This window comes from Lynx canadensis, chromosome C1, assembly GCF_007474595.2.
Source record: "Lynx canadensis isolate LIC74 chromosome C1, mLynCan4.pri.v2, whole genome shotgun sequence".
In the NCBI taxonomy this organism is placed as follows: Eukaryota; Metazoa; Chordata; class Mammalia; order Carnivora; family Felidae; genus Lynx; species Lynx canadensis.
Genome location: NC_044310.1, coordinates 195,180,088 through 195,206,723, shown reverse-complemented (window position 1 = coordinate 195,206,723; position 26,636 = coordinate 195,180,088). Strand labels below are relative to the sequence as shown.

Below are 26,636 nucleotides of genomic sequence, written 5' to 3'. Positions count from 1 at the left end.
TGGAGCAACTAGGAACTATAAACATGTTTTCCTGTACTCCAACTTCCCTTCTTTGCCATGACTAAGAAATTATGATTTTCACTTTCTCCCAAGAATAGTTATTCATTTATTTCATGGGCATCTTATCACACAAATATTTTTGTAATATTATTTTTAATTTTTTTGTTTAATATTTATTTTTGAGAGAGAGACAGAGAGAGACAGAGCATGAGCGAGGGAGGGGCAGAGAGAGAGGGAGACACAGAATCTGAAGCAAGCTCCAGGCTCCGAGCCTTCAGCACTGAGCCCCACGTGGTGCTCGAACTCATGAACCGTGAGATCATGACCCGAGCCGAAGTTGGACACTTAATTGACAGAGCCACCCAGGTGCCCCAGTGCTTTTGAGTGTTTACTTGATGGAAGACATCATATGCCAATGCCAAAGAAAATATATGATCAATAAAGAATTGGAAGCCATTCATATCTGTTTCAGAGCTGATGCTATACCTTAGCATAGTGAACTTTATTCTTTGTTCACACAAATCAACAAAGCCTTGTAAGAAAAATTTATAATAAAAGTCTACTAATACCTTATGATATTTGGAATTTGCTGTGATGGAACTTACAGTTTAATTGGAGGATGTTACTAGCATGCATCAAATAATTACAAAACAATGAAATGAAACTGTGGTTCCAGCTGCTACTTATATTGAACCATAGCTGATAATATCCACTTTAATTTCTGTTCATAGAATTGATTTATTTATAGTAAGATTCTCATTTTTATGAAACATAACAGAAATATAACAATAGAAGAGCAAACACAATTTGTTACTTCCTAAGTAAAATTCATCTTTTCCCGTCACCTCTTTCTCCTTGCATATTTGGTCCTTATAGACTAGTTCTTGTCCTTCCTCCGGATCATCAAATTTGGTAGACTTACTCAATTCTCTCCCTCTCTGCTCTTCCTAAACCCTGCAATATTGGTGAAAGTGTCTTCCTATTTATTTGTTTTGTGTTAAAACCTCTCTTTCCTTGGCTTATATGGCACTGGAATATATTGAAGTATATATTTTGTGATATAGAGAAGGGATATATGTTGTCCTTGGATTCTGAAAGTCCTGAACTTAAATCCTGACTCCAACATGCACTACCTCTGAAATCTTGAAAATGTACTTAAACATCTGAGGCATTGTTTCATTTATAAAATATGAGGGAGGGATGCACACCTTCTAGGAAACCTTAAATTGATACTTACATGAGAAAACTTCTGCAAAGGTCTTAGAACTTTTATTTTTAACCTCTACTTAAGTTTTCCAGCTTTGTGTTCCTGACTCTAGTTGATCTGTTAAAAGTATCTGCCTTATGTATAACCATGTCTATATATTTAATCTTTGAAAATAGATTACAAACCCATTGACGGCAGGTGAATGACTAACAATTATCCATTGACAAATGTCATTGGGCCTAGTACCATGCCTTACATATAGCACGTCCCCAATAAATATAATGACTGAGTAGCTGAACAAATACCATATGGTCCAATAAGAGCTCCTAATAAAGAGAACTGCCATCAAGAAAATATATAACTCATCATGCTGAAATCAGAAATATTGACATAGGGATAGAATCTATTAATTCTTGACTATTAAGAGGCACATACATGCTAATTATGACTATATGTTATTTTAAGTCAACTTAAGATTTTTGAACTATCAAACATTTAAGAATCAATACACACAAAATATATAATATTGATCCTGTGAATTATCTAAATATCACTCTGAAACAGTTTGGGTAAAACATTTATCTTGCCCGTGATAGAATCAAGTTCTCTCTCCCACTTTCAAAATACACATATGTAAACACTATTTAAATAGTGAATTCAATTAAGATTCTCAGAACATTAGATATTTGATGTAAGCTTTTACTTTATATCTGATTCAATAAATGATTAGTTAAAAAATTAGTGAAGGCCTATGAAATCTATGACATCACCTAAAATATCACATGGAACATAAAAATGAATTAAAAATAAAATGTATTCTTGGCATTAGTTCACAGAGGCATGGAAATTCCCACAGTAATACTCCTCTTTTACATAGAAAAAAAACCCTCTTTTATGTAAGAGTTTTTAGTATTCTTGAATAAGTTTATTAGATAAGTTGTTTAGGGTATGATGACTAAAACTGTAGAATGGTAATATGTAGTAAATGATAAAGTTGTTTTCCTTTAGAGTTAATCACTTCATACATAATATATCATATATTCATCTTAGTTGCACAGCCTCCCAGTAAATTAAGAGGGGAGTATTTTTTTTTTTTTACTACAGTGAAACTGAGACTCAGAAAGATAGTGTGAGTTGGCAGTGAGGTCACAGGACATACCCATTGATTGCAAATCAAATCAACGGTTTCCACTAAAGTGTCCAACCATCACCATCTCATCATACATTAAAAATATTAAATACCCACATACTTAATATATATATGGATGTCCACAGACTGGAGTAGGGAAAATGGTCATTGGTATCACAAGCATATGTCATAGTGAAGTATCATCAAAATTATAACATGCAATTAATTATATGTCATATGTAAGGAAATATATATATTTCTTTCCCTAAATTATTTCTGTATCTAGTATCCTTTAAGATGAAAGTTGTTCATTATTCATTTTTTTCTATCAGAAAATGTAAATTACCTTTAGAGAGTGAAGTACTGACATTTCTCTGTCTTACATATGTTTTAACAACTTTTTGGTGACACTTTCCCCCCCGAAAAACTTTAATCAAATATAAGCACAAAATGTTCCTGTCTGGTTTTGCCATGCCTCATGAGCAAGTTAAATAAAAAGTCAATAGAAACTAATATGTGTAGGAGAGGACATTCAAAGGGAGTGTTCCAGCTAAGGTGACACCTGCATTATTACATCTGCCAGAAGTTTGTGGCTGCAGGGAAATGGCCAACTTTACTGAGCTCAATTTAGCACTTGAATGCCCAAGTGGAACTCACCAGGTTTGCCCTAGATTGTTTTCCTAAGCAATAGGCACACCTATGATTTTTCAGCACTCGCCAATGGACACAGTTTATCACACTGAACACAGTGATGTTCAGATGAAAATTGGACCCTTCAAAAGCACACTTTACTCTTTTTTCCTACATTGAATGTAGCAGTAAGTGGCAGTGAAGGGGGAAGAGAATATTAATGTTATCAGAATTAAAACATTAAAAAAAGAAGCCTATAGGATATGAGACAAAAGCAATTTCTGAACAATTCATACTTTAATCCATAGTAAATTAAATTTGTGTCGACAATTAATGGAGAAATAGATCCAAATCTTAGCTTCCTATATTTACATGATATAAACTGTATGTCAATGGTCATAGACCCTATTTTTAAACATCTAAATTGGACGAAAACAGTTTCCTTCTGATAGGTCAATCAGAAATAGTTAAAGCACCCAAAAATCAAAATAAGAAAATAAAGAAATTAAAAATAGTTACAGGCAGAAGACAAGCAGTTGCTCGAAGCTGGTAATCAGCACCCTCACATTTTTTTTCTTGCCTATTCATGTTGCTGTTTTTTAGGCATCATTACTGTCTTTCAATCTAAAATTGCTAATCCAATGTGATATTATAAATAAAAATGTTTGGAGTATTGTATCCTGAAATAGTCCCTGCTTACAAAAAAAGCTTTCTTATAGTTGACTTCCTTCCTTCCTTACAGCAAAAGGGGTTCAACTGAGAGATCTGTGTACCTGTGCTTGTCTATTACTTCCTAACATAGGGGAAACTTATCATATGTGCTAGTTCTACAGTGATGGGACAACTATCCCTTTATGGGCTACTGTTACTACATTGAAAGTGTAGGGGCACCCAGGTGGCTCGGTTGGTTAAACGTCTGACTCTTGATTTAGGTTTAGGTCATGATCTCACAGTTCTTGGGATTGAGCCCCACACTGAGCTCTGCGCTGACAACCCAGAGCCTGCTCGGGATTCTCCCTGTCTCCAGCTCTCTGCCCCTTCCCTGCTCAAGCTCTCTCTCTTGAAATAAAATAAATAAACCTTTTTTTAAACTGTCTATGACATGTAACCTTATTTCCCCCAGATGTATATATAATGTATATAATTCACCTTTCCACACCTCTAACCATAATATATACAATTATATGTGTGAGTGCACACATACATATATATGTGTGTATATACACATACACACACTTACATATAGCACAGGGGTGAAATATCAAACATCCTAGGCCCTGGAGTCCTGCTCAGGTTTGATCTCAAATTTGTCATTTATTAGCATGTGATCGCAAGGAAATTGCTAAATATCTCTGTACCTCAGCTTGCTATCTATAAAATCAGGATAACTACTGACTTCCTTAGGTCGTGGTAAAAATTAAATGAAATAATGTAGCTAGAGTAGCGACTGATATGTAGTCTACAAATTTTGCGATTATTATCTTATACTTGGAAGGCATTCAGAATTGCTTGATTGAATCAAAGCTCAAGTTTCTGTACTAAAAGATATAATTCTAAATCCATTCTTTTATTACCTAAGGGAATCAGCTATATCAGGAGAACCTAGCTGATGAAGACATTTGACATTTGATTTATGGTACTTGTACTTCTGCCCTCCAGGTCAGATTTATTTGCATGACCAAAATTGAATCTATCTATATGCTAATGGAGGAAAGGATTACAGGTGAGATTTTTCTAATTTTTAATAGATCAAAATAAGTATATTTTTTCTTGTCATGAGCATTTATGAAAATGCTATAGGGGAGGAGCATTAGGTGTGAAAGAGTCGGTGTTGGTAAGATGAGCGAGTGTGGGGAAAATAGCCATATTAAAATGTGAATAGTTCAGTTGTGAAGGCCAGCAGATAGAATCTGTGTAAATGTTGCTGTTCCACTAAAAATTCGACAGACTTAAGTTTTCTTAAACTTCTTGGAAAGTGATCCACTAATGGGAAGTTAATAGATTAAACATCTAAATCCCAATGGATATGAATAACAGGCATTGGAATCCTACATGATACAACTCATATCACTTTGAATAAAGAGAAACTTTTGAAAACCTAAAGGAATTCACTGTAAAATATGTTATCACTCTAGGTCGATTAATGCCACTACACCAGCTTATAAATTTGGGGAACTGCCTAGAACAGTCAACTTTCCTAGCATGCCCTTGGGCAGCAATAAACAATTTAAGAGGAAAAGGAGAAAGTCAGTGAACTCAAGTGGGAAAGAGAAATTTTTTGCTGAAGCTGTCTGAATAATGGTTATCACCTAAATTGGTAAGAATGGCTATTGCTCTGGAAGTCTCCTGAGGGCTCCCATTGCTATACTCATGTATTGGAGATGGCAAACTGAGTTCTGATGGGAGCAGGCATTTGCAGCAGGGACGCCAGGTCGATTATTCTAAGAGTGGTCCAACATCTCAGCCCTAAAAAAGGCTGGGGTTTCATACATCATCCTCAGCACGATACATGCTCATCTCCACCCTTCAAGGAAAGGAACTTATATAATTTCCGCTTTCTCACAGACATGGAAAACTCGCCAGTTATTTCCATAATGCCAACATCGTTACAATCATTGTTTTCCCCACTCCAGTCTGTGGGCAGTCACATATATACCAAATATGTGGGTATATTCCATTTAGGAGTCAAATTCTGAACTTCATTTCAGATGACTATATGTAAATACAAGTCATAGAATGGCCATCAATTCGAATGATATTCTCATCCTCTGCTAGTAAACGTGTTTATCGGATTTTAGAAGAATCTTAGCATGATTAACAACGGTAGAGTGGGAATTTTTGTTCATTAGCATAATGGAGTGTTATTGATCTTGTGATAAGAATTGCATCTGTATGACTCGCTATCATTGCTTCTTTTTTTAAAAAGATCTGGTTTTAAAATAAGGTGACAATGCATCATAAAGAAAATTAAGAAATGATACACTGTGAAATATGTAAGCAAATGTAAATTGTGACTCTAAAAATTGTCTTTAAATGCATATATCTAAAATCACAAAATACCCTTCATCATCATAAGTAGCATTTTCATTTTCAGAGGGAAAACCTTGTTGAGCACTCATCATGTTCCAGGTGTCCTTTATATTTATATTTGTTTAAGCCTCACAACAAAAGTATAAGGCAGACATTAGCAGAAAGAATGTGAGGCCAGAGAAGTGAGGGAGGTGACATGCCCATGAGTCCACAGCAGGGAAGACTTCACACCTATTATCTGACTAGCTCCTTAGCCTATACTCTTCCAACACATGAGAAAGGAACTGAGTGAAACCTAACCCACATGTATCATTCTATACTTTGTCCTATGTTTAAGCTTCTGCTCTTCTCCCAGCTGAGATCCCCACTGCCTATTTCCCCAGGTACCTAAAAAGAATGCAAAGGGACCTGGGCACATTGGCATCAGAGATATATTGAGGTAAGAGAATTTAGGGGCCATCTCAAATCACACCAAATAAATAGCTACCTCCTGGGCCCACATCTAAAGTGAGCCTTTCCAGTGCTGGAACAGTTGAGATTTTGAAACGAAGTGAACCACAGATGAATGCAAAGAGAAAAGAACTAATCTTTGTAAACTTTCTGCAAATAGGTAAGACACAATTCAGCTACATAATGCCAACTGATAATAGTTCTTATTACTGTTGGAGCAGAATCTGCCTTGATGACTAAGCCTGTTTGGATATTTAGAGGTCTGTGAAAAAGCAGGAGATATCATAATCCAGGGTAATGGTGAAGATAACCAAAATAGGACAATAAAACTCAAGCCCTACATACTTACACTCCATCAGCCGTGACATCTATCCAACTTTAGACCTCTATTTAGACTTCTATGTACCACAGAATGACTGAGACAGGTAGCTTCAGGGCCCATCTAGTCTTTTTTTAATCTATCTAACACCTCTTTCTTTTTTTTTCTAAATATTTATGTATTTTTTAGAGAGACAGACAGACAGGCAGACAGACAGACAGAGTGTGAGCAGGAGAGGGGCAGAGAGAGACGGAGACACAGAATCTGAAGCAGGCTCCAGGCTCCGAGTTGTCAGCACAGAGCCTGATGTGGGGCTCGAACCCACGCACTGCGAGACCATGACCTGAGCCAAAGTCAGAAGCCCAACCGACTGAGCTAACCAGGTGCCCCTCTATCTAACACTTCTAAGTAATAATCATTATCAAATTGCTGTGTGTGCATCTATACCACTTCAAAAAAATAATAATAATAAACAGTAAAGTGTCATTCAGAAAATAATGAATTCAGGATTTAGGTTTATTAATACCTGTTGAATTCTTGAGACAAAAGATAATTTTACGTATAATTGTTTTGGAATCTTTTGAATTATTGAAAGATTTATATAAAAAATTTTAATGTTGATCATTGTGAACAATAGAAAATATATCTATGTACAAATATGCCTATGTTAGGAAACAGAAACTAAAAATGTTAAATTATTAGCAAATAAATGCAACAGAATGTGGAAGTCAAAAGATATTATAAGTGATCTCTAACAGTATGGGTCTAATCCTCCGAGGACTTTTTCACTATCACCCATCCACTTATTTCTGCTTAGTTAGAATTTCAACCTGCTTTCTGGTTGCAACAAAAACTATTCAATTGAAACATAGAATTTGTCCCCAAATCAGAATGTATATGAAGTGAAAATTTAAATCACAATAACATCTGCTATTTTTCACCCCAGGTCTCCTCCCTGCTGTGATTGGCATACTCTAAGTTTCTAGCACCCTCATGTGGTTTTAATTGGAGTGGTTTCACAGGCATTTGCAATCAGTTGTCTGAAACTGAAAACAGTGAAACAGACTATAATTCAACATGGAAGTTCTGCTGGCCTCACAAACCAAGAAAAGAAACCTCAAGTCAGCAAAATTCTAAGATGAATGTATGGGCTCAATTCTTAACGTATTTGCTATCTACTGTTCATTTTATGTGACCACTAGAAAGGATGACTTATAGGCAACCACAGCTAGTTTCATTTTTGGCAGATTGGAATCCCCAATTTTCAAAACCAAGCATTTGTTGTGGGCAACTGTTCAATAGATGAAAAAGTACCTCATATTGCTCCTAAAGAAAAGCAAGAGGTATTATTGCCTTGTTTGTGTGCATCTTGATTAGGTAAACACGGTAACAGAGGTAACAGAGGTCTACAGAGGTAGATTTTGAGAACCTCCACTGTCTTCAACGAAATTTGAAATGATTAATATTTTTACATTTTCTCAAATCATTTGGGAATCATTTATGCAAACAAAAAGTTTCCCTCTCTCTAAACGTATACCTAGGCTTGTAGGTGAGACTTCTTTCTAATAACAGTATATTTCAGAACCCTCTTAAAGGGAGAAGCTAAAGAAGATTATACTGTCTTCCTTAGATTCATAATAAATGTTCCTCTTATCAAAGATCCATGTTTAAAACCTATCTGTGATTTCATAAGCCTGAGGTGCCCCAACAAACGGTCTTCTCATGAAAATAAAAAAGTAGATTTTAAAGCACTGACATTATCAGAATATTCTGAACATGAAATGAAATTTTAAAAATAATTGGCCATGAAGGAGATAAAAATGTAAATTAGTGAGAGGTAAAGAATCTATTAACAGAAACTTGAATGTGGCTTATTTGTATGCTGAACTGGAAGTCCCGATGTTAAAAAATATCAGTAAAATGCAAGAGGAATACATTTGCCCATCAATATACAGCAATATGTAGATTGATATTAAAAGAGAAAAATAGAATTCAGAACTTAGAAATGTTATTGAAGATAGGAATATTATTCATTTAATTATTGACTGATAAAATTTTAATCTAGGTAATTTTTGGTAAGTCAAAAAGCACATGAGTTCATAAATGTATCCCAATTTTTATAACTTCAAAATACTTAATAAAATATCACTATGTTTGATGGCAGTGGTAGGGGTTCAAGGTAGCTAAGAATATTAGAAGATACCTTTCAAAAGGTAAATTAAACATCTAAAACTGCCATTTCTTGTGGCTATGGCTCCTGCTTTCCAATCTTGGCACTATTTACTCCATTGAAGCAGAATTTTGGCCAAATGCTTGAGGGTAAGAGAGGACGAAAGTTACACAGAAAGTATCTGGAGCAAATCAGAGGACACTGCCTTACCTGTTGAGCCCTTTCAGTGTCTTTTCCATGTTTAAAATGTCACGCATCTTATACAAAAACCACTTGTCAATGGATGTGAGCTTCATGATCTCATCAAGGGACATGTTGTCTTCCAAGGCCTGCCAAAAGAAGACACACTTTCTTTGGCACCCATTCTATAAGTGTCTTATTTGGTTGAAAACCTATAGCAGCCACTCCTCCCCCTCACTCAGAGAGCCCAAGGCTATAGACTGAGAACGGAACCAATAGCTGTTATTGATGTTCCTCCCGAGAAACCTACTGACACTACCAACTGTATCCCAAATGGCATACCAAGGAGACGCCTTGAGTTAATCAGAGCTGTGTGTGCTTAGAAAGATCTCCTGCTTTTTATATAACCATGTTTATATAACTGCTTTTTATATAACCATGTTTCCTGCTTTTTATATAACCATGTTAACAATTATATCCTAAATTTGATACATCTCTTTGGAATTAAAGAGAATCTCTTGAAACTACAGTTAAGACACATTGGCAGGAAAATCTAGAATCAATACAACGATCATTTAACTTGTATTTTTGGATAATTACCCTTTGGCAAATACCATATTGTTATCACCTCATTCCACATTCACACAAACCAGTCAGTGAGAATTTATGGCTCAAATCTGACTTAGTGCTATTTCTTTAGAACATTTCCTCAGAGAGGACTTCAAACAAAAAAATTATTTTGAATCAGTTACTATGACTTTTGTGCTAAGACAGGCATTTTACAGAATCCTAATATATTCCAAAACAATGTAGTAATAACTTCTGTTCTGATAGGAAGCTCAGCTTTTTCCTCAAGCTTACTTTAGCAATTTCTCAGAAGTAAAATTACAACTATGGGTCATTAAGCTGAGTAGAAAAGACAACTGAGAGAAGAAATAAACTCTCAAAACCCAAACCTTGATATTCAAAAGATATCCACTCTTATTCTTTGCTATTTTTAGATATATATTTATACTCTATGAAAAATAATAATCAGATAATGCTCCAAAATAACACGTTCTAGAAATGACACACCATATTTTTAAATCCCATTAAGAAATATATGTAACTAGTAATTCTACTCTTCTATTTCAACTGCAGGAGCTTAATTTTCTCTAAACGTTCACTTCTGTCTAGCATCAGAGAGATAATGATAATAAGTATTGAGAGACAGCACAGTTCATAATTCTGTTGACTAGCATAACATGATATTTATTGGGAATACTCAAAGGCAAGATCATTTTACTATAAGTCTGTGGTGTTTTTTTTTCTTTGTTTTATTCTCCCTCTATATAGCCATGTTCCCAAGGACTTAATACTCTGTCTCATTTTTCCAAGTGATTAAAGACACAATTAGCTGTTGGCCATCAAGACCGAGAGGGGGATAGAATCTGAAGTTAGCGACACTTTTGACAGACCAGAGGAAGTTTTCACACAATCACACACAGTAATCACCCTGCAATTGGCAGAGGACCTAGAATCCTGGAGTCATTTCCCAGTGAGGAAGGACAACTACAGTCACATCCACATTTTCTGACAGAAAGCCAGATCCTGCCGTCTTAGGACTTCATCTTCAAGCACTACAGCACTGCCATGTCACACGGCTATAATAAAGTTCATAATGACCCCAAACAAGTTTGAGGTTACTCTAATGTTTCCCAAATCAAAAATAATGCCCTGTATTCTCCCCAAATCAAAAGAGGTGATGATCCAGTCATCCTGAAATAAGACTGCAGCAAAAATCAGGCCTCCGAGCAACTTGCCCTTTTCTAAGAATCATGAAAGCGAGCGAAGATTTACTCACTCCCTTCATTCTTTTTCCCCTTCAGCCCTCCACAGTCCTTACTCTCTTTGTCAAAACCACCAAGTTCCCGGTTGCTGTGGAAATGAACAGTAATGATGACCTCTAACACACAGAAATCAGTTCCTTCTGCCAGCACTCTGGCAGCCAATAATTTACACCTCAGCCCCTGCACTTCTTGCTCGTACGTAGAGTACTCTGCGAGAAAGAATCTCCACACATTTTTTCCAGAATTCTTATCCTTTATAAGTCCGTCAGAAAAGAATGAGAGATTTGTTTGAGTTTTACAGCCTCACTGGGAACTTGGAAATACTTCCCTTTTTCATCTGCCTCAAAATGGCAGAGGATGATTACCAGGCTTACAGAAAACAATCCAATCATTCCCCTTTGTCTGGAAAAAAATCATATGTGTGTGTGTATATATATATATATACATATATATATACACACACATACACACACATATATGTAATACACATATACACGTGTGTGTGTGTGTGTGCATATATGATATGGTAGAATGCTTTTTAAACAAAAGACTTGAATAAGAACAATAAAGAAGGTGAAATGGCTCCCTGGAATAACCGCTCATTACCACCATCACCCCCACTGAAAAATGTTAATTCTCTATTACCTTGAAACTCAATATTAAGAAATGTCCATCAAAAGATACTAGCATCTGCCAGAATTTCAATGGAACTTAATACTCTGCATTTAGAAACCATAAAGGTGAGGAGAGTATAACATTATATGCAACGAAGGAAACATTCCCTTCCCTTCTCCCCTCTCAGCAGGACTCAATATATGGACATTAAAGTTGCAGTGAGTTCAAAATCACTCACAGCATTTTTCCGTTGTCACACAAAGGCAAATTACAAAGACGGATTGATTCCCTCTTTAAAGGCAAAATTCATATTTTCATCAACTCATCCCACATGAGCACACGACATATAAAATGGTCAGTGGGGCTTTGTAGCTTCAGTGTGGTTTGATACTGTTGGAGGATTAATGTTTAAGCATCCTTAAATGTCAAAAAGCCATTCAGGGATTTCTGACCGGTCAGATCCCAGCTGCCCAAGTCACCTTTTATAAAATCAGATGAGCTGAAACTTCAAAACCCTATGCATAGTAAACATGAAAGGAGATTAATATGGCACTTAATTTGCATAAAAGGGAACTCATGGGTAGAAGTGAGAAATGTGGGGCTTTTTTGTTCTAAAAGTAAGACCAATAAAATAATTACACAAAAAAGCCTATAATCATGGAAGATCTTTATGGTTGTTGTTGTTTAAACATAGAAAAAGGAACGAATAAAGATTATTTTCAAGTCTGAGGCAGCATATACTAAAGGATACTATTTTATGCATCTTCCTTTCTAAAATACAATTTTATACATTTTCAAGGAACAAGTAATGAGAGTGGTAGGAAACAGTAACTCAAAATGATCAAACCTACTTGCGAGTATTGATAAGACATATACCAAAAAGGAGGAACATTTTATGTCTGTGATCATCCTTTAAAGTTGTAATAGATGTCCTTAAGTCCAGGCTTAAATCAAATTCCAAAAAGGTGGTAATATTTGATTAATTATAGAATAACCAGAAGAAAGCCACAGAAGTCTCCAGTATAATATTACTGAAAAGAATTAAAGTTTTGCCCCCAAATCCCTGAATTCACAACCACTCTGTGATTCAGTTTTACTTTAAAGTCCAGGCTGACTCTATTCTGAAGAAAACAGTAGCTCTGGACCCCTTAGCACATATTACCTTGGCAATGGCATAGATGCGGGTGCTGGATGGGTCAGCCAGCTCTCTTCTGAGATCTATGTTGGATGGCCATTCTTTGTTCATTGGGAGACGGGAAGTGAACCCATCTATTGACGGGTGGCACATTCGTAAGGCCTTCTGGAAACTCTCCTCAAAGGTGCGACCAATAGCCATGACCTGTAATGCACATTTACGCACTTGGATTTAAAGAGCTTCTATATTTTGAATTTGAAACAGAACCCAGACATGGAATATTTTTTCAGGAAAGACTTAGGAACAAAACACGTAAGGAAGAACAGTACTCAAAATTAGGTGTTATTTTTCTTCCACTCTCCTTTTCTCCATGGTTTTGATGTAATGATTCTTTAACAATATTAGGTCAGTCTTTTACCACATAGGAAATTTAGCTTTATTTGCTTAGACTGATGAGGAAATTGCCTGCACCTGTCCTGAACTATAATATTAAAATAATGAATACATGGCCAGAGCATATAGATCCTTCCTTAATAAAACCTTGCTTTTATTCAAGATATTCTTTAGAATAGAAAACTAAATGAAGAGAAACCAGACATATATTGACACAAAAACAGAACTCTTTCTAAATGGGTTATCAGTCACTATCCAAGACAGGTTGGCTTTCTTTATAACTAAGCATTAATATTAATAAAACCTTCAGAATCATAATGAATACTGACAGATTCAGATTTTGAATATAGGCAGAGACTAAATTCCCCATGACAAATTCAGTGTGTCTTTCCACAATCTTTACAACTGATTGTACACTAATCAATTAGGAAAACCATGTGGTGATTCAGTTTGGACGCGTTACAAGTCAGAGCTAAACTTAAATTGCCGTCAAGTCCACCCAGTTATTTTCAGTGGATAAACACTGTCTTTGAGCCTTTCCATGGAATAATAGATTGCTATGCATTTTTGGTCTCCAATTTAAAATAATAACAGTGATAATGCTGCCTTCAGTGTACCTCCGTGATTCTTCAAATAGACCCGAATTCCCATTAATGTCAGTTTGGTAAATCCTCATGTCAATTGTGTGACAAGATACATATTCAAAGATCACAAAAGCCAAACAGATAACCTTTCACGCTGCCCCAAATTTAATTAGAAGTTGGAAGATTCTCAAGAGCAGAGATAAATAAAATGCTAGTCCAATTCAGATACGCAACTTGCGAGGCGTCGTGGTATTTGAAGGGTTACACAGTATGTTCATAGACTTGCTAGCCTAAGCATGAGAGGTACTGCCAGAAATAAGACATTTTATGGTACTATCAAATTAGGGAAAACATTTCTGGAATATTTAATACAGTTTTTAGGTATTACATATTTAACAGTTGGCCATAAAGTAACTGGTTCTATAAGAAATTCATCATACATTTTTATTAATTTTAAGTACACTGTACATAATGGTGTAGAGAATATGTTCAATAAAAGAAAAACAAACATACTTATATAATAATAAAAGAGTTCATAACTGTGTTTGCTCAAAATCTGTGCTTTTTAATACTTTGTATTATTAAAATTCCCCTTCATTAAGTGAAAATTTCACCATTTCTCCGTGGAATAACTGACCTGGCCCTAACCCGATTCCCTGACCCTGTTCTACTACATTCTCAAAGCACCTGTAGGTGAATACTGTATTTTAACTTTTACCACAGTTGAATTCATATTATATTTGGTTCTAGTTATGTATTCTGAACTTACCAACTGCAGATAATATGTAACAAAGTATCTACATCTTATTCACTATTTTATTCTACCAGCATCTTTCATGTAAGAAGAACTCAAGAAACATTTCCTAACTTGAGGTGAACTAACTGAATGATGTAAAAAATTCACTGACAACAAAATCCTTTAGATAATAATCCCTAAATGAACACATTACAAAAAATTATCTCATATTCTTTGGCCTATAAATTGTATTGTGAGCAATGTGAAAAGGGGCACTTTCCATGGAATAAGCTAAATAGCAGTGGTTTATTTGGGCAGAAACACTACCAACAAAACTTTACATGGCATTTGAGTTCTAATTCTCTTGTGCACCTTGAAACATAATAGAAAAAATAATATTTAAAACAGCTATCAAGGACTACCTGGTTTTTTACAACTACTAGAAGGACATTTTAATTAAAAAGGTCAAGTTTTCCTTATCTATCATTACTTTAAAATCTTACATTAACATCTTGGAAACTAAGGAAACCAAAATAGTAAGAATTCTGCCTTTCATGAATGACTATGATTGATCAGTAAAATGTCTTTTTTTTTTCTTTTCTCCTGCATTACTGATGGAGTTAAGCTGCACTTCCTGTGATTAGTGGCCATTATTTCTGCAATGGCTAGTCTGAGGATAAGCTATAATCTGTAATGTAGGACAAATGAAGGCCAATATAGAACAACATGTCGTAAATAGTTCTTTTCTCTGTAATCTAACCAGCTTACATATCTAGGCCATATAGAGACACAGACAAGATAAAATAAAATAGAGGATGGATCAGTCGATCGATAGAGATTGAGATTCATGCATACTGCTTATAATCAAACATTCTACCCATAAATAGTGACAATAATACTGATGGAATACATTTATTGGGGTGGCATATGCACCCCAATATTTCTAGCAGTGCTATCAACAATAGCCAAATTGTGGAAAGAGCCCAAATGTCCATTGACTGACAAAAATGGACAAAGAAGGTGTGGTATATATACACAATGTAACATTACTCAGCAGTCAAAAAGAATGAAATCTTGCCTTTTTTAACAATGTGGATGGAACTAGATTGAATCATGCTATGCAAAATAAGTCAGTCAAAGATAAACATCATATGATTTCACTCATATGAGGAATTGAAGAAACAGAACAGATGAACATAGGGGAAGGGAAGGAAAAATAAGACAAAAACAGAGAGGGAAGCAAACCATAAGAGACTCTTAAATAAGAGAACAAACTGAGAGTTGCTGGAGGGGTGTGGGGTGGGGGGATGGGCTAAATGGGCAATGGGCATTAAGGAAGGCACTTGATGAGATGAGCACTGGGTGTTATATGTAATTTATGAATCACTAAATTCTACTCTTGAAACCATTATCACACTAGATGTTAATAACTTGGATTTAAATAAAATTTAAAATATAATAAAAATAATAAAATGTTTAAAAAAGAATACATTTATTGGGGATGCACTATGTATCTACCTTAAAAGACATTACTAAATATTTACATCTATTAATCATAAACCTTATAAGAACCCCACAAGGTAGGTATTATCATCTCCAATTTTCTGATGGAAAACCTGAAGACCAGGGTCTTGTATGAATGTCTCCAGCTAGTAAGTGGCAACACCAAAATAAAACAGAAGCCCATTTAGTTTGGCTCATGCTATCTCCACTTATGCCAAGCCAACTGGATCTAAGAAGAAATAAACCCCTTGGTGGGGAAGGAAAGGGGTGACTGACAGAGGCCGGGGTCTGAATTTTTTAATTTCCTCCTGCACAAAGGAGCACTGCATCTTTGAAGATGGGATAATCAAAAGCTAATTTTAATATCAAATAGTATAAAAGGACATTATGACAAATCTAAAGGTCCTAAACACTTAGACCATTTCAATATAATGAAAGAAGCGCTTCTCGATTTTGAATTTTAGAGCTAGAGGAGACATGACAGACTGTCTAGTCCAGGCCCTTTCTTTTAGACATATAGAAAGTGAAGTCCAAGGAAGATAAAGCCACAATTTATGTGAATAGATTAAAATTTAATTCTTAACCTCAGTTCAGTGATCTTTTTGGTGCACCATTTTATACCATGTTATTTTCTAGATTTGTTTATAAATACATTATAACTCAGTTTTATATACGTGTGTTTGTGTGTATATATGAATATGTTTTTTCATATACTCAAATACATTATACATCCACCTATATGGCCTCTCCTTTTAAACAAAAGCATTTAAGATCTATTAAATGGCCATGTAACAAATGCCTTCTGTTACCAGTCAGAGAGATGTTGAAACACTAGGGAAGAAATGAAATTCCTTTTTATCCTCCAGTCAAGAACCCAGTATCTAGGCAACCTTAAGACTTTCAAAATGTTAAGGATTTGACAAAATAACTGAGGACAAGAATAAAATAGAAGAATAAACCAAGGACTCACCTCTCCTACACTTTTCATAGAGCTACCAATTCGGCTAGATGTTCCATGAAAACGATCAAGATCCCAGCGAGGAATCTTGGTAACCATGTAATCCAAGCTAGGTTCAAAGCAGGCTGATGTCTTCCCCGATACAACATTCTTGATTTCTGGAAGTGGGATTCCTAGGGCAATCTTTGCAGCAATGAATGCCAACGGGTAGCTATAAAGGAGGAGATATTTTTTTTTCTTTCAGCAATAAGTGTTAAAAACAACCCAAAACATAAATTGTTCTTTCTTAGAAATTCTGGTATTACTCCACATCAGGGTATAAAACACATCTGGTTCTCTGTTCTGTATGAAGATTTAATAGCCACTTATAAAATAATGTGAGCCATGATAAAGCAGAGAGGCACAGATCACAAAAGAATTCACTCTCTATGCCTGACATTCAGGGCTACAACTGCCAACCTTTGCCTCTTTAATCCAAAATCAATGGCTTCCTTGATAAAGTGCTCACTTGTGTATAGGCTCCACTAAGATAAGAATCTGAAAAATACTCTTGAAAAGATATACACATGTCTGCACCTAGGAAGACAGCTGAGTTAGCTGGTACTATGGGGTATGCAATGGCCAGAAAATGTAGTAATTGAAAGTTTGGGTCCTTGATCAGTCTCCAAATTATTTTTGAACTTGGGTTTCCTTACAAAACTGACACTCTAGAGGGGCACTTGGGTGGCTCAGTTGGTTAAGTGACCCACTCTTGACTTCAGCTCAGGTCATGATCTCAGGGTTCATGGGATTGAGCCCCACGTGGGGCTCCACACTGAAAGCACGGAGCCTGCTTGGGATTCTCCCTCTCCCTCTCTCTCTGTGCCTCTGCCACTCACATGTCCTCTCTCTCTCTCCCTCTCTAAAGAAAAGAAAGAAGAAAGAAAGGAAACAAAGAAAGAAAACAAAGGAAAAAAACTAATACTCTAGGGACTTCACTGGATTGTTTTGGTGATTATAATTAAGAAAATAATTCACAGAACTATAGAATTACATATGAGTCTTGTAATACATCTCCCCCATCCGACAGATGAGGAAACTGATTAGAGACAATAAATGACATGTCCAAAGTCACAGAGTCAGTAGAAGAATTGGGAGGAGAACTCAGGTCTCCTGACTCTTGCTTAGGGTAGTAGTTTACCACTACTCCATGCAGCAGTGTGTAGCCATATTAAAAAAAAAAAAAATCTTTACACGTAATTATTTTGTTCCCTTAAATGCCATGTAATTTAAATGCCATGTGCTAAATATATTAATAGGAACAAAAGGTATTAGTTAATGTTCCCTCCAGTTATGTTTGCCAGAGGTTTTTAAATGGGTAGCAAATTCATTTATTTGGTTGAGACCTTTATCTATAGAAAAACCTTGCAATGTTTGATCCTGTGGATTTTGCTAAAATAAAATAATTTCTTGAATATTTGAATCAAGCAAACTATACTATGTACCTGACATTTACTATACACCTGAAGGAAACCAGTTGAGGACTAAATTTAAGAATTAATTTTCACTTTTTAACAATATCTGCAAAGTGCAATTAGGAAGCAGATTTTTCGCAGCCTGCTTTGACCACCCAGATTTTGATTAGTTTATGATTAGCCAGCAAACAAAGCCAGCAAGCAATATCATTTGCTTCAATCTGGCAGCAAGCTCATTAATAACCATGTCCTTAGGGTCCTAAATGATTTGCAGCCAGCATACAGAAATGGGGACTATAGCTTATAAACGTAGCACAGTCTTCCACTAGCTGTCAGTTTTCCAAAACTATCTGTGAAGGATCTGCAAACACATGGTCAATCATTCTGATCTTACCCAGTGGCCTTTGAGGCCAGGGCAGAGCTTCGAGACAGTCTGGCATTCACTTCAATGATGCAGTATTCCATTGAGGTAGGATGAAGGGCAAATTGAATGTTGCATTCACCCACAATGCCCAGGTGGCGAACAACATTGATTGAAGTACGTCTCAACATCTGAAACTCTGCATTGGAGAGGGTCTGGGCAGGGGCTACGACAACCGAATCACCTGTACATCCAAGCAACACGTGTTATTTGGTAGCTTATCTAAATAACTAACTTTAGTGACTTAATCTATTTGTGTAATACAAGACACAGTTTAGTCTAAGGGTTTGTGGGGAAAATAATTGTCTCAAGGCAGTGCATTGCTCCAACACATTATTTACAGAAACCCCTCTAACCTTTCCCAAGTTCATCTAGCTATCAAGGCTTCAGTCATCTACTTACCAGATTCACATTAACTTCTTCAGTTTCTTCTCTTCATCTCAAAATCTCTCTCTCTCTCAAGTTCTCCCTTCTACAAACATCATCTCCTCTTCACCCAGACTGACTCATTCATCTGTTTTCCACATCTCATCCCTTCCCATTGTCTTACTCCTCTCTAGTCATAGCCCTTGCATGTTCGATCTCTTAATCTTTAGTCTCCAATCCTTCTGCCCACAAACATTCTCAGGCTTCTACTGGCTCAAGAAGCCTGTCCCCCTACATTATTAATCACAAGAACATCTCTCTCATTTTTTACATGACTAAACTTCTTTAAAGTTTCCCAAGTCATCATCTCTCTCATTGCCATATAATTCTTATCAATATGAGTCCCATAACCAACTTTGCATTAAAACTGTCTTCTTGAATATTCAAAACCCCACATTAAAATCCTAATTCTTGACCTTTCATAGCATTTGATATAACCAAAACCAAAGCTCTTTTATAAAATATTTTCTTGTATTGACTTACTTGTTTTCTTTCTATCACTCCCTTATTTTTCTTAAACACTAACCCTTCCTCTTACTCCTGCACTGTAAATCTAAACAGTTCCTAAGTTCAGTCCTTGAACCTATTGTCTTTCTTTCTATGCCTACGTCCTTGAATACTTAGTCTATGCTTCCAGCTTCAATTATTTCCTTCACATGAATGCCTGCCAATGATTTTATATCAGCTTTTTTATTTCTATTCCCCTTTCTTGAATTCCAGCTCCACATTATCAACCCTCTTCTTGAGAATTCTACCCATGCCTCATAGCTAACATTTCTGAACCCTAAGTCATCATTTTTGTCCTCTTGTCTAACTAGTTTCTCTTCTTAAAAAAAAAACTATTTCACCTTTTTCTATTACTTGTGGCTATTTTCTCATTCACTTGGTAACTAATACCCTCATCTGATTTAAGCTGTCTTAACCTCATTTCTTACTTCTCAACACCAAGTCTTACATATTTTACCATCACTACATTGTTTATATTTGACTTCTTCCTCAAATGAAATCAGGATAATACATGACTTATTTCACAGTGTTTTTGTGAAGATCAAACATGAGATCAACATGAGATTATTTTCAATATTGTGAAATACTATTTTGTGTAAAATATTATCATTAGTCAGTCAGCTAAGAATAGTAGTTTAATGAAAAGAACTCAATAAAGGTGGCTATGGGTCATCAGAAGCGTGAACGCAGGCATTACTATTATTCTTGAAGATTCTTTGCCTACCTGTATGAACACCCATGGCATCAACATTTTCCATGTTACAGACAGTGACACAATTGTCATCGGCGTCTCGGACCACTTCATATTCTATTTCTTTCCAACCTGTCACTGACCTCTCCACCAGAATCTGGTTGGTCATAGCAAAGGCCTGGAAGTTGGTGACACAAGGTATCAAAGAGTAAGGAAAGGTTCTAGTTTAAACATGGATATTTGGCACAGTGCCCTGGCCTGAATCCCGGTCAGCATCATGGTCTGAAGCCTAGTCTCCATCCTCCTCAGTGCTCCAGAAGGCACAATGTGTCAGAAAATCAGTGAGGTACTAGGAATAGCATCCGCAGTGAATATGCTTGATTTACATTATTGAGGCTTGCCATTCAAAGTGCTGATATGACATTAAATCAAACTAATTTAGGAAAAAGAGAAAATAATTGAGCAATCAGGCAGAGGGAAATGGAATTATTTCAGCAGCAAGGCTTCTGTGAAACCAGAAAATGTGATAAGTGCGAATAAATATGGAAAAATAAGTCTAAAGACTGGTTTTCTCTAAAATAGCTGAGAGTGCTTTGTACAGTGACATACACAATAAAAGTCAGTTGACGTTGATGAGGAGAAGAAAGGAGATAATGATGGTTGTAAACAGTTAGCCAAGATGGCATACGAAACTTGGGAATTAGAAGAATCATATGCAACTATTATTATGGTTAATCACCGCCTAAGTGCTTAAATACCCTGAGTCATATATCATGTATGCCTGATTAAACAGATATGAATTAGTATAATTATCATTTCATATTTACTGAGTATGCACTGGTGGGTAGAATACTGAACCCAAAATATGAAAGAGGAAGTCTTTGACCTTAGGACATTTGGTGGCTGAAAATCCAAGACAGAAATGTCCCTTTGTCTCATAATGTTTTTGATTTGTAATAGCAGTGAGAAAGGAAGAGAAAGTAACCAGAGAAAGTACTGTGAATTTTTTCAAATTATTAGCAGGCAGTATAATGAAATAATAACTCAATGTTAGTTTTTCTTTAATGTGTCTCAACACTATTTGTTTAACCTCAGTCAACACCATAGGATTCACCATGTGCAATGGAAAATGTAACACATTTGTCCCCACAGCTGCCTATGATGAGGTTTTCAAAGTGGTTAGGAAACTCTGTAACCAGCATTAACAATTTAATAATGATTAATTTGTCATTAGGATTGCATGCTAAAAGAGGAAATCTGTGAAACAAAGGGTATGAATTTCGGAAAGCTTTTTGCATTCTAATAGACTAGGCTGGATGTTTGGACACAAGGACAACTGAGATCAAATGAGAAGTTGCCTCAACTTCTTTCTTTCCAGCCTCAGATTTTATGCAAAAGACTAAGACCTAGATGAGTTACTGCAGCTTCTGAAGGTGGTAAACATAATATCAAGAGAATAAGGGGTAGCTTAGGAAATAATGATACAAAATAACTATTTTCAAGGGAAAAGCTAGGTTTTCAACAAAAGAAAAACACTCAATGCCCTACTGATTATTTTAGAGGAATTGTAAATCATTAAAATTTATCCCATCCCCAAATTGCTTTCATTGTAAATGTTTTTAAACAATTCAGTGTTCAGAATTTTTTTATACTGTAAAATATATATTCTTAATAAAGAATAAGTACACATTGTCACTACTGGGAGTAATAATGAGATTACTAATACTAAAAATATTGGAAACATCTAATATTCTAGAAAAAAATTACTTCTATAAACCTGTCTTTTCTTTAAATATATGATTCATAAGTCTAGAATGGAAACAAGAAATACTGATATTGATATATTGTCCTTTTTTATTTCTTTTGGCAACTTTAGAAACACTAAATCCAACTTGTTGACATGTAAGTTTGTCATTATAGTTATCTAAATATATTTAATTTTATTTATCTGTTCTCAAAATCCTATGTCAACAACTCAAGGGCCGCATTTTATTTCTCTCTAAAAAGTAAGTAATGATAGATACAAGCTGTGCTTGGTATTTACTCAGCATTCCCCGAAATAGCTCTTAATATTCTGTCAGATTCACTTCCATGACCATCATGTAAGTTACATGGGTCTCTTGACTGCACACGCACTCATTCATTCAGCAAGAAATTATTGAGACCCCATATCACCAGGCATCGTTCTATTCGGTGAGAAGAGAGTACACACAACCAACAAAAAACTCCTTATCTAATAAAAAGAAGCATACATAAGCAGGAAAGAAAACAGTTCTAGCAAGAACGTCGAGAGCTCACCAAGAAATTTGGCTAATGCTGTGCTCCAATGTCAATAACTGCACTGCATTTCCCTTACAAAGGTACGGTCTGTTGGATAACACTTACAGAAAACATGACGGTGGTTTTAATAGAGAAAAGGTCATTTCTCATCTACATAACTTTCTCTAACTGAAAGGGTTTATCAAATCAGTTTTCTTGATTGATAAGAATTTGGTCTGTGAAAACACATACCTTTGTGCTGAGGTCCAGTAATGTCTCCTTATTAGGACAGATGCCTGAGCCTAACCCACCCAGAGCATAGGCAGAACGGATCATCACTGGATAGCCGATGGTGTCTGCTGCTTTCAGGGCATCCTCAATCTGTCAATGAGGAAAACTCAAAGTTTGAAAAGCTGACCACACTAGCAGAAAAGACCACACCAACAGAGTCTAGCATTTGAGATAAATCAGTTTATTTGGGAAGAATCATTATAGAAACGTTGTATTATTGCTTCATTTCATTCTGAAGAACAAGTGTTGTTTTACAAATTTTAAGTAAAATTCTAGGATTTTTTTTCATACTCACTGAAAGTTTTTCTTTCATCTTTCTGTTATAAATTTTATTTTGCCATATAAAAAATAAAACAATGGCTGAAGCTGAAATCATCGTTAATTTGAGAATGGGAGCCATATTGAATTTTTAAATTCAGTTTAAAAGCCTTCACCTCTTCATGATACAAGGATTTCTACTGCTGAAACTAACTTGGTATTCTTGCAATAGGCCATTAGGAATACTATATAGAAAGAGTTTTCATTTTTCAAGTTCAGTCAGAGAATAGTCCCAGAAGCGTAGATTTTTTTTTTTTTAACTTACAGAATACAACATATGGTGGCTATATTTTTCTGTCATGGAATATTATTACACTACCAATGGGAGTGTAATTACACCTTTCCCATATGCCTGTTTCGCATCCTGAGGAAGCAAGGACATAATTAAATCTGGCAATGAAAGAATAAATGTATGGCAGGAGCTTTCCAAATGTTCAGCAGAGTTATCCCGGGACTATTCCTGACTGACAGCTCTGAAACATTGTATGTACTTGTGAGCATTCTTTTCTTAAAACCGCACAGCCCATTTTCCGTCGTCCCGGCAATAGTTGCCCTTTTCCCTCAAGATTTGCCTATTTTTGCAATAGGGAAGTTGCATCAAAAACTGCCTCCAGAACCCCAACTTTATTGAATATATATGCCTGAAATCAGGAATAAAGTCAGGGACAAAAAACAGATATATATCAAGCCAAATTTGTGTTGGTGCCTCATAATAGCCTATCAATAGGCACAGGCTATGATAGAAAGTGATTAACAAAAACACAAAACAATTTATCCTCTCCAAACACCTAATCTACAAGTTTTTCAGTCATGAATCTTATTGATTAGATCCAATGGCTTTTTTCTAGATAATTTCATTTTTAAATGTTTATTCCATTCTAACAAGAAAATTTCAATCCAATCATTTCCCATTTGCAGGTCATTCCCATCTACAAGATGTGTGACTGGTCCCAGAAAGAAAGTAAAAATCACTTTGGCATTGTAAATTTACATGGTTCTTTGTTTTATTTAATTCAGGAGATCTGATATTCAGTGGCACTTCAACCACTGATAAACCACTTCCTCTCTGGGCTTTTGCTTCCCTTTTCATAAAATATGACTACCTCTCCCAAATACTGTAGCATGGAAGGCTGTAATTAACACAAAAAGTCTCTGAGATACTAACACATTTCTGGAAGAAATTATATGCATATATAATAATTTAGCTATTATTTTCAGGTATGACAAATAACTCTCCCTATAAATGTAAGACAAACAATGGCCTTGTTTCTCCAGAACAAAGATTCCTTACCGATTCCACCGCAAAGCTTGGAGCAATCTTTTCATTAATTTCATTTAGTTTGTCCGAGAACAGCTGCCTGTCTTCTGTGGCCATAATGGATTCAACCGAGGTCCCCAGGACTTTCACGCCATACTCCTTGAGTACACCTCTCTTGAATAGTTCCACTCCTATGGAAGAACCAAATATAATCAATTTTTAGAATCTCAAACTCTGATGTCTTTCTTAACAGATACCTGAATACAACTTTTTTTTAACCTTAAAATGAACTCCAAAGCCACCACAGTCTACAATAAAATTGTACTTAAGGTAAAAAAAAAAAAAAAAAAAAAAAAAAAAAAAAAAAAAAAAAAAAATTGAAAGAAATTCTGAAGACATTCTAGCAAAATATTTTGCTGGTGGTATTATTACTTATATTACCACCTTCTCCACATGATTTCTATTATTCTTATTAATCAAAATCATAGGATACAGTGAACTTCTAGATTTTAGTATATTTCCATTCTTTCTATGATCCATTCCTATATTGAGATTCTCTTATTTAAATAATCCCAGTGATGTGGATCTCTATATGGGTTAAAAATAATCAAAATAGTGTTTCCATTTGCGTGCCACTTAACTTAAGCTAAGATTTTTATATTTGACTTATAAATTACATCACCAACTGCTTACCCCAACTAGCTAATGAGATTCTCATTCATTATCTAGTTCCAAAGATTTGAAGCACTGTAAAAAGGACAGAGTATTGGACTCACCAGATGCATGAAGGGATTGCAGAGAGACTAAACTGTGTTATCATGAAAATATATGTGAAAGCCAAATGCTACAGGGCCAGCACATAAGAGCACAAAGCATTTAATCAATGTTAATTCTCATTTTTTATTCATGGTAGTTCTCAGTGTTTCGCTGGTAACACAGAAAAGCAAATTCCTGAAATGGAGGAGGGAGACCTCACTTCGCCGCCCCAGAGCATTCAAGTAAAAGGTTTCTTTTTGTATCTTAGCTGTTCTGTGAAATAAACCAGTAATATTTATCACATGACATTTTCAGGTGGCTGTTTGCTAATGGCTTCCTCACACATTAAAGAAAGAAAGGCTTTTATGAACACACAGAGCATAATTGTTAGATGGATTCAAACAAAAAATATTACACAGAAGTACCTGGGCTGAAACTCTGCAGTTAAGCCAAAAAGAACTCACCACAGTTCAGAGCTGTCTGGCCACCCATGCCTAGAATTAACCCATCTGGCCGCTCCGCCTTGATGACCTCTGTGACAAACTGAGGGGTGATGGGGAGAAAGTAGACAGTATCTGCTTGCTTTAAGCCCACCTCGTTGGTCTGCACCGATGCAATGTTTGGGTTCATCAAGACAGTTTTGACATTTTCTTCCTGAAAAAACAAAAGGACACAGAATCTGAACATATAGTCTAAAGAAGAGAACGACTATACTCAAACAAACGGTTTGTATTGGGAGACAAAACTTATAGGTCATTCTGTGGGCTGCAGAGATCAGTAATAGGACTAGGAAGAAAAAGAAAGACTAACGTTTGGTGAAAGGAAGGAAAAAATTGCTTGAAAACAAAACTATCCAAAAAGAACTGGCTGCCCTATGTGGTTCACCCTGAATTCCTTGCCACTAGAGGCATCAGGCAAAACTTAAGATAACGTCTATAGAATTTAACTAGAGGTCTACAAATACTGCTGAACTTTATAGCTCAATTGACCTTAAAAGACTAAAGAAAATATCTTAAAAACTTTGAAATTAGTAAACTATAAAATAGAACCACAGGCAACATCAAAGAAGCCTCCCTTTGCAATGTTTGTCAGAGACCAACACGGAATGTACTTTTAAAATGCAGGATGATGTGCTCCCTTGCTGGAAGCATCAGGAGCCTTCTGCTGAATTCCATCCTTTTATATTTTAATGCCTGCCTTAGTGCTTCAACAAAAAGCATTATACACTGTGTATACATGTTATATTAATAGAAAATGACCAAATGGCAAAAAATAAAATAAAATAAAAATTTCTGTGTGTGTGTGTGTGTGTGTGTGTGTGTGTAAAGGTATTCATAGCCCTATCTTATGCCTCACATCTGCAGATACCTCAGAAATAATTCTTCAT

The 26,636-nt window shown here is 35.6% G+C and overlaps 1 protein-coding gene across 1 annotated transcript in view; it reads right to left on the bottom strand.

Annotated features, from left to right (window-relative positions):
• Positions 1-26,636, bottom strand: part of CPS1 (carbamoyl-phosphate synthase 1) — a 128,591-nt gene that overhangs the window by 55,196 nt on the left and 46,759 nt on the right. The window contains 8 exon segments of the mRNA XM_030323767.1: positions 9,146-9,264; positions 12,722-12,898; positions 16,881-17,079; positions 18,717-18,927; positions 20,401-20,545; positions 22,879-23,007; positions 24,527-24,684; positions 25,714-25,903. Coding sequence (XP_030179627.1) covers positions 9,146-9,264; positions 12,722-12,898; positions 16,881-17,079; positions 18,717-18,927; positions 20,401-20,545; positions 22,879-23,007; positions 24,527-24,684; positions 25,714-25,903 — 1,328 coding nt within the window.